Source organism: Lepus europaeus, chromosome 4 (genome assembly GCF_033115175.1).
Source record: "Lepus europaeus isolate LE1 chromosome 4, mLepTim1.pri, whole genome shotgun sequence".
Lineage (NCBI taxonomy): Eukaryota > Metazoa > Chordata > Mammalia > Lagomorpha > Leporidae > Lepus > Lepus europaeus.
The window spans coordinates 91,685,655-91,699,239 of NC_084830.1; the positions used below are offsets into that span (position 1 = coordinate 91,685,655).

General features: G+C 36.7%; 1 protein-coding gene across 4 annotated transcripts in view; it reads left to right on the plus strand.

Moving 5' to 3' along the window:
* Window positions 1–13,585, plus strand: part of RB1CC1 (RB1 inducible coiled-coil 1) — a 92,745-nt gene that overhangs the window by 34,122 nt on the left and 45,038 nt on the right. For all 4 annotated transcript variants that reach the window (XM_062188499.1, XM_062188502.1, XM_062188500.1 and 1 more), the window contains exons 4-8: window positions 1,960–2,086; window positions 2,235–2,405; window positions 5,954–6,156; window positions 8,019–8,430; window positions 13,278–13,448. In XM_062188499.1, coding sequence (XP_062044483.1) covers window positions 1,960–2,086; window positions 2,235–2,405; window positions 5,954–6,156; window positions 8,019–8,430; window positions 13,278–13,448 — 1,084 coding nt within the window. The remainder of the gene's footprint in view (window positions 1–1,959; window positions 2,087–2,234; window positions 2,406–5,953; window positions 6,157–8,018; window positions 8,431–13,277; window positions 13,449–13,585) is intronic.

Below are 13,585 nucleotides of genomic sequence, written 5' to 3' on the forward strand. Positions count from 1 at the left end.
TTTTAACAGACATAAAACTTGTACCTATTTATGATGTATTATGTGTTGATGCTTCAGTAACTTACACATATACATTGTATTGTCCACCAGGGTAAATATATTTATCTCTTCAAACATTGAACTTTTCTTTGTAATAAAAACATCCAAAATCTCATCTTGTTATTTTTTTCTCCTAGCAATACATGCAATATATTGACATTATCTGTAGTTACCTTAGAATATCTTCTTTTATTTTTGAAAAATGGGGACAGCTGTCATAGGAGGAAGGGTATGTTACATGTATACTTTTTGTTTTTAAGATTTATTTATTTTATTTGAAAGTCAGAGTTACACAAAGAGGAGAGGCGGAGAGAGAGAGAGAGGTCTTCCATCTGATGGTTCACTCCCCAATAGACTGCAACGGCCAGAGCTGTGCCGATCTGAAGCCAGGAGCCAGGAGCTTCTTCCGGGTCTCCCATGTGGGTGCAGGGCCCAAGGACTTGGGCCATCTTCCACTGCTTTCCCAGACCATAGCAGAGAGCTGGGTCAGAAGTGGAGCAGCCAGAACTTGAACCGGCATCAATATGGGATGCCGGTGCTTCAGGCCAGGGTGTTAACCTATTGCGCCACAGCGCTGGCTCCACATATATACTTTTTAAATAATTTCTTTATTTGGAACCAGAATGACACTGAGAGGGGGATGGGGTTGGGGAGATAAGATCCTCTATCCTCTGGTTTACTTCCCACATGGCCATTATGACCCAGGGCTGAGCTAGGCCAAATCAGCATCTAGGAGCTCCCACATGGTGGCAGGGGCCAAATACTTGGAATGTCTCACACTGCTTTTTCTGGTAGGAAACTGGATTCAGAGCAGACTAGCAGGGAGTTGAACTGGCACTCTGATAAGAGATGCTGGAGTTACAAGTGGAGGCCTAACCCATTAGATGTTGAGCCTAAATAGAAAAGAAAAAGAAATAGTGAATATAATTTCCAAACCTGCTTATATTTTTATAGTTTCTGTAACAGTAACAACTATAAAATTAAAAATCTGACACCAAAATAATTATAAGCCACTTGTGTTATAAGTAACTTTGTTACTTATAATATATATAGAGGTATGGAATTTCTCTCTTTTAAAAGGACTAGTTTCCATTAAATGCAGTTTTATATAAAGGAATTTTTTAAAAGATTTATTTATTTATTTATTTATTTGAAAGTTAGAGAGTGGCAGAGACAAATAAAGAGAAAATTTCTTCCATCTACTGGTTCAGTCCCCAAATGGTTGCAATGGCTGGAGATGGGCCAATCTGAAGCCATTAGGCAGGAGCTTCTTCTGGGCCTCCCACAAAAATGCATGGGCCCAAGGTCTTGGGCCATCTGCTACTGCTTTCCCAGGCCATTAGCAGAGAGCTGTATTGGAAATGGTGCAGCCAGGGCTCAAACTGGTGCCCACATGGGATGCTGGCACTGAGGCAGCAGCTTTACCTGATACGCCACCGTGTTGGCCCCAGCGAATACTTTTTTGAAAGATTGGAACAGGAAGGAATTTTTTCATAGTTTAGATTTAATGTTGTTTCTGTACTGTGATATGAAACTTTTAGTAACGAATCTTGTATTCCAAGGATCTAACAGAACAGACCTGATGCCCCTCTGAGTGTATTTTCTTTTCTTTACACATTTTTGCTTTAGAGAACACAAAAACAAATGTGACCAGTGCTTGTAGTTCTTAGTCTGACTTTTAGATGTGACAAAATGTGTGAATAACTTTCTAAGTGATTAATTTACTAATTTCACAATCAGTTAATTGTGGAAAATCCATTTTAAGAAAAGGAAGCTTATATTTTGTATAACTACTTTTTGGAGAAAGTTTTAGAATGAAATTCATTAGCTCATCAGGAATCTTTGCATAGTATTAGTTTTATAGTAAAGTCACTGGGAAAATGTAACTGAAACTTTTGATTTTTCTTCTTATGGGGGAAGTGTGGCAGACCTGAAGCATGCCATTCAAAGCAAATACAAGATTGCTATTCAACACCAGGTGCTGGTGGTCAATGGAGGAGAATGCATGGCTGCAGATAGAAGAGTATGCACCTACAGTGCTGGAACGGTAGGTATTCAAGGGTGCTTTCATGGAACAGTGTTCCAACTTGAGCTAGAAATCATTGTTCAAATAAGGTTTGTTTCATATATTGTGTGCAGTGTGAATATTCAGTACTTGTAACATTTTATTTCATTTCTGCCTTTTTGAAATACAGGACACAAATCCAATTTTTCTTTTTAACAAAGAAATGATCTTATGTGATCGTGCACCTGCTATTCCTAAAGCTACCTTTTCAACAGAAAATGACATGGAGTTAAAAGTTGAAGAGTCTCTTATGATGCCTGCAGTTTTTCATACTGTTGCTTCAAGGACACAGCTTGCAGTGGTAAGACATAAACGGTTGTTTTAACTAGCTGATTACTCTTAAGTGAATTCAAATCTAAATGATTATTCTTACACGAATTCAAGTCTAAATAGTAGAAATAGTCTTAAGTTTTATGGCAATAACGAAGAAACATATGGAAAGCGACCCTTTGAAAAATATCTTTATATATATATTTTCTTAAGACATCTAGAATGGTAAATCATTTCCAGAAGGCCATCAATTTGCTTTGCCCAGACCCATCAGAAGAATTACTAATAACTATGGCAGCTGTAGCCTTATTAGATAATATTTCTCCAATAATAAGACTTGAAAGTCAATATGAGTTCTTGATCCATGAGATGCAGAATGGATATTGTGTTAGCAGGCATGAAAATAACATGAATCTTATACATTTCCATCAGAGCTCTTGGATGACCAGATGTATTGTTACATTTTCAAAGTTACATCTTCAAAGTGGTCTTTGTTTTCTGAGCAGATCTCCACCATGAACTTTAAGTACTTATAAAGGAGAGAGGTTAGGGTGGGAAGAATTACTGTGTTCTTAAATTTGTATTTGTGAAATGCATGAAGTTTGTATACTCTAAATGAAAGGTTTCTGGGAAAAAATACTTATTAAGTCACTTTGTGAACATACATGCTGCCATCCATGCTATGTTGTTCTTGTTAAAGAGCACATGCAGAATAGATTTAATATAATTCTTAGGGACCCTAGAATTTTGGAATGGTAAAGAACATTGGCCTCGACTTAGTCACCAACTGCATCAGTCTCTAACAAGAGAATCAGACTGCCCTTTGAAGTTTTAAGTCAGGTATTGACTTCTTCCTAGATATGAACATAGTAGACAGCACCTTCTGATATCAGGGTGTTTCAACTACACTGAAAGTAGTTCTTTAACTACCATCATTTTTCTTAGATCATGTGGATAGCTTGCTACAGATAATACAAAAGCATTTGTTGCTTCTCCTAACACTTCTGTGTTATGGAGACAGATTCCTTGAACCTTATGAATCAACCTCTGCTAGCTTGAAACTTCTGCAGCTTCCTTACCCTCTCCCAGCCTTTATAGAATTGAGGAGCGTTAGGGCCTTGCTTTGAATTAGACTTTGACATAAAGTGATATTGTGATTGGTTTATCCTTTATCCAGACCACTGAAACTGTGTGTATCAGCATTACCGCTGTTTCTGCCATCATTTGTGTGTTCCCTGGAGTAGTATTTTTAATTCCCTTCAGAAACTTTAACTTTGCTTCACAACTTTGCTGTTTGGCACAAGAGGCCTGCCTTTCAGTTTATTTAATCTTTTGACATGCCTTCCTCAAAAAGCTTGATGATTTCTAGATTGTGATATATAATGGGTGTTCACTTGAATACTTAGAGACCATCATAAGATTATTAATTGGCTTAGATTCAGTATTATGCTCAGTGAATGAGGAAGCCCAAAGGGGAGAGAAAGATGAGAAAATGGCTGGTCAACTGAGCAGTCATCATATTTATCAAAGTTTTCTGATTTATGTGAGCGTGGCTTATGGTACCCCATACCAGCTGCAAAAGTAACCTCAAAGACTACACTGATCACAGATCATCATAGCAGATACATTAGCAAAATAATTGAAATGTGAGAACTATTAAATATGAGAGAATTGTTCTATGCAGCATTGCCACAAGTCTTAGATTTGTAAAAAATATAGCATCTGCAAATTACAGGGGTACAAAATACAGTAAAATGAGGTATGCCTGTATTCTTTTACAGGTTTGGGGAAATATACTAAAATTTAAAAAATGAATTATTAGTTCAAATGATAAAAAGTGAAAAACATCTTTGGTGATGATGTCTTGGGGTATTTGGAAAATTCAAGAGATTTTAATTAAAACCTGTTAGAATTTGGTGAGGTGACTGAGTATGTCATAAATATATAAAAATTAATAAAATTTCTCTGTTCTGGCCAATGCTTTGGAGCGGAAATGGGCAAAATGACAAACTCTAGCAGCAGAAATTCTGAAATATAAAAATATATTTAACAATTTTGCTTTTATAAAGAAATGCACATAAATTATTTTAAGAAGATATAATAAGATATGAACAAATGAAAAAACATCTGATTTTATTTTATTTTTGTAATTTGAAAGGGAGAGAGAGGAAAAGAAAATAAGACAGATTTCCCATTGGCTTGGTTTAGTCCCCAAATGTCCATAACAGCTAGGGCTGAGATATGCTGAAGCCAGGAGTCAGGAACTTTCATTTATTTATTTATTTATTTATTCAAGATTTATTTTATTTATTTGAGAGGTAGAGTTACAAACAGTGAGAGGGAGAGACAGGTCTTCCCCTCCGTTGGTTTACTCGCCAAATGGCTGCAACGGCTGGAGCTGCACTGATCTGAAGCCAGTCTCTCCCATCGGGTGCAGGGGCCCAAAGACTTGGGCCATCCTCCACTGCTCTCCCAGGCCACAGCAGAGAGCTGGATTGGAAGAGGAGCAGCCAGGACTAGAACCAGTGCCCATATGGGATGTCGGTGCTTCAGGCCAGGCAGAGGATTAACCCACTGCGCCACAGTGCCAGCCCCAGGAGTCAGGAACTTAATCCAGTTGTCCCATGTGGGTAAAACAAGTACTCTTCTTGAACCTGTTGTTTCTCAGAGTGAGCATTCACAGGAAGCCTGAATCCGAAGTGGAGCCCAGACTCAAACCCAAGCACTGCCTTGTGGGATGTTAAGAGTCTCAAAAGCTTAACTAATAGGGCTAATGCCCATCCAGAAATATAATGGACTTACTGAATTCATGATGATATGATTTTATTGTGGGGAATTTTAGGTTTCCTTTTGTTTCAGATTTAAAATAGTTCATATGAAACAGTGTCTAGGAATATGTATGAGATTTACACAAAAGAAGGGTAAGGGACTGCTGTGGGGCATAATGAGTTAAGCCCGCAATGCCAGCATCTCATACGGTTGTAAATTTGTCCTATCCCTCTCCCTGCTATTGCGCCTGGGAAAGCAGAAGATGCCACAAATGCTTGGGCATCCATACTCACATAGGAGACTCGGAAGAAGCTCCTGGCTTTGGCTTGGCACAGCCCCTGCTGTTGTGGCCATTTGGGGAGTGAATGGAAGTTTGATCTCTTTCTCCCTTTCTCTTTGTAACTCTGCCTTTCAAATAAATAAAAATAAATCTTTAAAACATATATAAGCTGGAGGAAAGAACATACTTCCTCAGATTTCAAAATTATGTCAGCCTTGGAGATAGCTCTTTATAGGACAGTGATATTTGGATGTTACATGTTTGTCATTAGTCAAAATATTGTAATCTTCTATTCTGTATTTTCTGGACATAGTATATTAGGAATCCTTTTGATCATCTATTAAGGTACCTGCCTCGGTTTTCATTATCTTGTGTCACATCTAGGCATGGACAATAAGATAAATCATCCTTTATAAAACCACTGTCTTTAGAATATGCTTAGAATGTGTTTGTACATACACTCATGTTCACACAAACCAAGCTGTGTTTTACTGTGCTGTTTTTTGTTTTTGTTTTTTTTTTCAATATAGGAAATGTATGAAGTTGCCAAGAAACTTTGTTCTTTTTGTGAAGGGCTTGTCCATGATGAACACCTTCAACACCAAGGCTGGGCTGCAATCATGGCCAATCTGGAAGACTGTACAAATTCGTACCAAAAGCTACTTTCCAAGTTTGAAAGTATTTATTCAAATTATCTGAAATCCATAGAGGACATCAAGTTAAAACTTACTCAGTATGTTTACCATTAAAGTGAATAATATTTTTTTTGAAATGCCTTAGAAATTTATCAGTAGTTTTATTCACTCTGTAAGTTTCTTTATAAGAAAATAGAGTCCATATATTTATAGAGTCCATATATTTATTGTAACTGACCATCTTTTTTTGAGCCTTTTGTCATACTGCTCTGTGGTTTGTTGTTTACATACTTTCAAGGTTTTGGCTAAAAACTGTGGTTTTATTTACCATGTATTTTATGAGCCTCTCACATTTCTTTTCCTTGAGCTGTTTATTTATGAAAAAGGCTCAGAAGTCTTTGGGAATTATTCACAAAATCAAGAATTTTTACCTGTCTTCTGCCCAGTTTAAAAAAAAAAGTTCAGAATGTAAAACAGCAAATATATATATTTTTTAAGATTTATTTTTTTTATTTGAAAGAAAATTACACAGAGAGAGAGGGGAGGCAGAGAGAGGTCTTCCATCTGCTGGTTCACTCCCCACTTGGCCACAACAGCTGGAGCTGCGCTGATCCGAAGCCAGGAGCTTCTTCCGGGTCTCCCACGTGGTTGCAGGGACCCAAGGACTTGGGCCATCTTCTACTGCTATCCCAGGCCATAGCAGAGAGCTGGATCAGAAGAGGAGCAGCCGGGACTAGAACCGGCGCCCATATGGGATGCTAGTGCTTCAAGCGAGAGCGTTATCCCGCTGCGCCACAGCGCTGGCCCCCAAATATATTCTGCTGGATATGAAAAAATTATCAAACAAGCATTGCATAATCAAGGAAGATTTTATATTCCCTTTGAGATATTGTCATCCTGATACATGTTTGGGAAGATAGAAAAAAGTCCAGTGTGTTTTAGAATCTCATTTAGTTACTTTTTACTTTGCAGTGAAACACACCTAATTGCCATTGGTTCTTCTTAATAAAGAGCTGTTAATAAAAAAAAAAAAGCAATAATTCAACATGAATATTGCCATTTATTGTGTGTACGTGTGCACCCACATACCTCGAGTATTTTGTATTGTGTTTTTTGTTTTGGGTTCTATGGGGGTTTTTGTTTGTGTTTTACTTTGACCAGAATTAGAAGTAGGTCACATATTATTTTTTTGACTGCTTGCCTTCTTGTTCTTATATCTGTCCATCCCTCCCTCTCTTTTCCTTGCTTCCTCCCCTTTCTTTCTTTGCTTTCTTTCCTCTCTCCTTTCTTTTCCTTCCCTCCTCCTTTCCATTCCTCCATTGCAGGTAACCTCTTTGAGCTTTCTTTTCTATTGTGGATATTTTAGATAGATTTTGGCCTTAAACTGACAATGAAATCTTGGGAAAGAGAGATCCTTTTGAAATTTATGAAATGACTTTTCAAGTAACTTTTTCTGAAGAGTTCAATAAGCTATTTTAACTTAATGTAGGAACCTGAATTATTTTGTATATGATTTTATAAAAGTGAAATCTTAAGATTTTATAAAAAACCAAATCATCTGTAAATTTTCAGGGTTCTAGCCTAATCTTTACTGGGATTAATAATTTCATCTTGTACTTTATGTATATCAGATATGTTTCATTTCCTTACAGATTGTAGTATAAAGTACTACTATGGTAAATCTTTTTTTTGTAAATTTGGGTTTGTTATACTTAAGGTTTCATGAAAGCCAGGGTCCATTTGTTTAGTATGATCTAGCCAGGTTTACTTTAGAGTATTTTAGTGTGTTAATGATACACTGTCTGTTCTAATGTAAACTTCTTTGACTAAACAGCAAGCTCCTGATACAATATAGAGGTGGTAATATTTACATGTGTGATGACAGAACATGATTAATTCAAATGATGATTCCTTACAAGAGGAATTTCATTTTTTACTGACAGATCTTTTGTATTTTAAGTTTAGGAACTGCTGTTTCAGTAATGGCCAAGATTCCACTGTTGGAGTGCCTAACCAGACATAGTTACAGAGAATGTTTAGAAAGACTGGATTCTTTACCTGAACATGATGGCTCAGAAAAGGCGGAGATGAAAAGATCCACTGAACTGGTGCTCTCTCCTGATATGCCTAACAAATCCTCGTTAACCTCACTTCACAAGTCAGTGGAGCATGTAGCTTCAGATACCACAGATGCTGAAAGTGGCAAAGAAATTAAAGAATCAAGTCCCATCCAGCAGGAAGAAGCATCAATAGATGCTAAAGATAGTGATCTGCCTTTTTTTAATGTTTCATTATTAGACTGGATAAATGTTCAAGATAGACCTAATGATGTGGAGTCTTTGGTCAGGAAGTGCTTTGATTCTATGAGTAGGGTGAGTAATGGAAATTTGTTTCCTCTGTTTATTTTAAGTTATATTATCTATGTTTGCTAAAGATTTTATATGATGAGAGATATTATTTATAGCAGAAATAAAGAGCCTTGAAGTTAAACTTTTTAACCTAGGTCAAAATAGATTATGTAACTCATAAGTGTATTTAAAAGCTGACTAAATTTGTGAAGATTATTGGAAAATATATAGGTAAAATTTCTAGTGAAATTAGAATGATTTACTTATACTGTACAAGTTTTAAGTGTTTAGTTCAATGAATAGCAACCGCTATAACAAGTAAAAACATGGGACAGCTGTCAGAAGAATATTAATCTAACAAAAACACCATTGCAAAGTGCATTTATTATTTGATATAACCAAATCATACAATATTAAGTATTAAGTAAAATATAAGGCAATATACATAAACAAAATTTCTCAACATGTGATTTAGCTATTGTAGAGCAGATTTTTTTTTTTTTCATGTAATGGGCATTTACAACTGATAAGTGTATGGGCAGTATTCTAAGTCATATTAACTAATTTTATTAACAATCATGTATTACAAATCAAAGTTTGTATTTTTTCCTCTCAGTAACCATGAAATATATCACAAACACTACAGACATTGCTATGCCTTATGAAAATAACAAATAACATCCAAGTACTCAGTAATATGCTAATTTCCATTTTCTGTAGGTATAAAATTTTTTAAACTTTTTATTATTAAGCCATAATATTGTTTCTTCTGGTTACATTAAATGAACAAAACCTATGACTCTTCTATGTTCTGCATTTATGCATACAAACTTGTGGCTAATCTCAGGTCCTATTCAGTCTATAACCCTGTTATTACTAAATCTTTTGGCACATGTTTTGTTTTGATTGGGTTTTCTAGGGGGAAGTTTCTCAAGGATCCTTGGGCCACACTTTTAAATCCTCAAGTTAGGTTGGAAACACATGTTACAAATATTGCCATAGCTAGAATCTGTAAAAAAATTTTTTTTTTTTAAATACAGTTTGCTTTTACAGATCATCACTTAAGCACAGCTTATTGCTTTATTGGCAGATATCACTATCGATGTCAGATATCAAGTAGGTACTTCTTTGGGACAAATATAATTATATATACATCCCATACTCAGTCAATCTTAAGAAATTAAAAAAAAGGCTTCTATTTTTATTTCAAAGGCAGAGTTACAGAGAGAGGGACAGAAGATTGAAGAGGGGGAGAGAGGGGGAGAGAGAGGCAGGGGGAGAGAGAGAGAGAGAGAGAGAGAGAGAGAGAGAGAGATGGTCTTCCATTTTGGCCTCTAACCGTAAGGCCCCACACATTCTGGGATGGGTGGGGCAATGGCATTCTTTGACAAGAGTCACCAGAGACAATTTTCAGTGAACATGTCCACTTTATTAAGGAGCAAGCACATCTTTTAAAGGTCAGGCAGAGGGGGCTTAGCTAATTTAGGGCAACACTAATTCTATAGGATAGAACTGATACTGGCACCTCTATGCTTCTCCAATCAGCTTGAAGGTCATGTAGCTTTCCAGGTGGTCCTAATGGGCCTGGGCCACACCTGGGAGCTGTTTAGCTGATCTTGTCAACAGAAGGTGGGGGGTCGGGGAAATGTGCCTGGGGCTCCTGCTGCCTGTCAGCCAGGCTATGGGCTGGCTAGGCAGGCATACTCCCAGCCTGGTGCAGGATTACCCACATTCCATCTGCTGGTTCACTTCCCAAAATGGCCACAACAACTGGGGTTGGGCCAGGCCATAGCCAGGAGCTTGAAACTGCATCCAGGTCTCCCATGTAAGTTACAGGGGCTCAGAGACTTGAGTCATCTTCTGCTGTTTTCCCAGGCACTCTAGAGAGAGCTGTATAGAAAAAGGAGCACCCAAGACTTGAACCAACACCCATATGGGATGCTGGCATCATAGTGGCTTAACCCACTGTACCACAATGCCAAACCCCCAGGACAGTTTTTATTATTAAAAAACAAAAATCACACTTCAGTTCTCCTGATCACAATCATGAATAATTCTCCGTAATCATAAATGGAATTTTTAGGCTACTAAAATGTCAATAGTTTCAACAGAAATATTTAATTCACCTTTGGCAATAATCTTTGCACAATGTATTACGTACATCACTGCCCTGGCAAACATGTTTGAATTGAATGAAATGCTTATCTGTGGGATCTCATCAAAGAAACAGATACAGAAATAATTAGGAAATGTAAAATTGTCTAATGTTTTTGGTTTTATAATGACCAACAACTTACACCAGAAAAGCATGTGAACTTTCTACACATCCCAGATGATTTGCTTCTCTAATCAATCAATAGATTTCAAAGAAAGAACCCTAGTGTAGCACCATGTGTCAGTTGTTGAAAATTTGGTGTTAACATGATTATGTTTTTTAAATGTCATCTACAAATTTCAAAAGCCTTTGAAAAAATTTGAGTTTTAATTGATATGTAATAAATATTCAGTCCAGTGCTTTTAGGAAGTCATGTTACATAAATTGTGTTCAATGAATCATAAAATCCTCTTCTGTGTTTTATTAGTGCAGTTGTATCGTACTTTCAATAATTTGAAACACGAAAACATAATCAAGGCCATTGGTTTATCTTCTTTAAATCATTAAGTTTATATAGATTTGTAGTTTTGACTTTTTTGAAAATTTTAACCAATTTTAGTAACCTCTTCTATCCTTTTATTTTTCTAATAATAATTTATAACCATGCTTTTGGTTGTATAGTACTACAGAATGAAAATACTTGCATATTAGACTCAGTTCAGACAAGTTACAGTTAAGATGATATTGTGCAAAATGAGTGTTCTGCTGTTTATACTTAAATAATGGCTCTGTTAACTTTTTTTGGTGGTGTTAGCAGTGCTACTTCTTAACTCCATTTCATTGACTGTTTTAAAAAAAATGCTCACCTTTTTTATTTAATAGGTTAATTTATTTGAGTGGGAAAGAGAGAGATCTCTTGATTCCAATGGTTCACTCCTCAAATGCCTGGGATGGCTTGAGCTGGTCCTGGCCAAAACCTGGAACTCCATACAGGTTTACCACCTGGGTGGCAGGGGCCCATGTGCTTGGACCACCTTCCACTGCTTTCTTAGGTGCATTAACACGGAGCTGGATTGGAAGTGCAGCAGCCAGAATTCCAAATGCACTCTGATACAGGATGTTGGCATCACCAAGCAGCAGCTTAACCTGCTGAGCCACCATACCTGGCCTCTCCACTTGATTCTTGATGTAGAATAGTTCAGTTTTCACTATTTTTTTTAATATATTCTCTGTTTAAAAGTCACTATACATAAAATAAATTGTTACAGTGCTTCTGACTATGGAGATTAGAGAAGCTATCATGAAGAAGGTAGAATTTGACTGGAATCTTTAAATGGGGGCAGAGAAAAACATCTAGTATAGTTCAGGTATTCTTTACTTGAAGTCCTTGGGACAAGAAGTGTTTCAGAATTTGAATTTTTTCAGATTTTGGAATATTTTAATGTATGCAATGAGAACTTGGAGGTGGGACCAAGTGTAACAGTGAAATTAGTTATGTTTTATCTTTATTTTATATCCATAACCTGAAGGTGATTGATATCCACATATGGCTATTAGCATGAAGAATATGTGAGCCTGAGAATATGTGAGATAGATCAGAGATTGATATGCTAATGTAGAAATCATGTACAGTAGAGTAAAAGTGGGCAAAGGGCAAAGTCATTCTGGATCATTTACATATATATAAATATTTATTTATTTGAGAGGCAGAGTTACAGAGAGAGGGAGAGACAGTTCTTCCATCCTCTGCTTCGCTCCCCAAATGGCTGCAATGGCCGGAGCTGCACCTCTTTGAAGCCATGAGCTTCTTCCGGGTCTCCCACTTGGGTTCAGGGACCCAAGCACTTGGGCCATCTTCCACTGCTTTCCCAGGCCATCAGCAGAAAGCTGGGTTGGAAAAGGAGCAGTTGGGACACTAACCGGTGCCCATGTGGGATGCATGTGCTGCAGGCAGAGACAGCCTGTTACACCACGGCTTCGGTCCCTGGATCATTTTTACTTAAAGATTAGTCACTAGAAAAGCATCCCAAGACTAGCGTTGTAAAGAACCAGCAAAGTTAATGTTCTAAAGCCTGTATGGGTTTGTAAAAGTTGATCTGCTATGCTAAATCCTCAAGCGAAGTAAGGATGTTGGTTATTTTTGCCAAATGGTTTTAATGGGAAATGTAGACCAAGTCAGCTAGTGTTTTTTTTGTTTTGTTTTGTTTTGTTTTGTTTTTTTTTTAAAGAGAAAGGGAGAAGTACTGAAAAATTTCTTTAGGTTCTATGAATTCCAGCAAATCTGTAAAATTGAAGAATTAGAAAGTATGACTGATTATAGAAATTCCCAGAGAGAGAGAGAGAGAGCGTGCAAAAATACAAACATTTTATATTTGGTTCCAGGAGGAACCAGGCTTAGTTTAAATGAACAAGTTGCTAAGCTTTAGAAATTGGATTGATTGGAGAATGAGTTTTAGTCAGTATGTCTGCTGTATTTCATAAGAAGAATTTGAAAGTAACATTTTCTGAGGCAAGTTGAGGATCAGTTATGTATTGTGGCATTGATGGAAGTGTGTGATTCATGGAAGTATATTCTAAATTATTTATTGTATTCTGTAGTAATGTTTTAGGTTCATTTATCTTGTTGTTAAATGTTGTAAAAATGTGACTTAGATTTCTCATGCTTTCGCTTTTCTGTGTCTTTTATCACTTTAATTTCTCTGAAACTGTGTCAAAATAAAATATTTTAAAGCTATTTCAACAAAATTGTGCTCATATGTGTCTCCTTGTCATTTAGCTTGACCCAAGAATTATTCGACCATTTATAGCAGAATGCCATCAAACAATTGCCAAACTTGATAATCAGAATATGAAAGCTATTAAAGGGCTTGAAGATCGACTGTATGCCCTGGACCAGATGATCGCTAGCTGTGGCCGGCTGGTGAATGAACAGAAAGAACTTGCTCAGGTACTTCTTTCAGACTTCTCTCAAGAAAACAAATTTGTAATTACAAGTATTTTATGTGCTATGGCAATTTGGTATGTTCCATGTTTTTTCTTCATTCTTGAATGTTGACAGTTTGTTACTGTGTTGTCTCTGTGTAA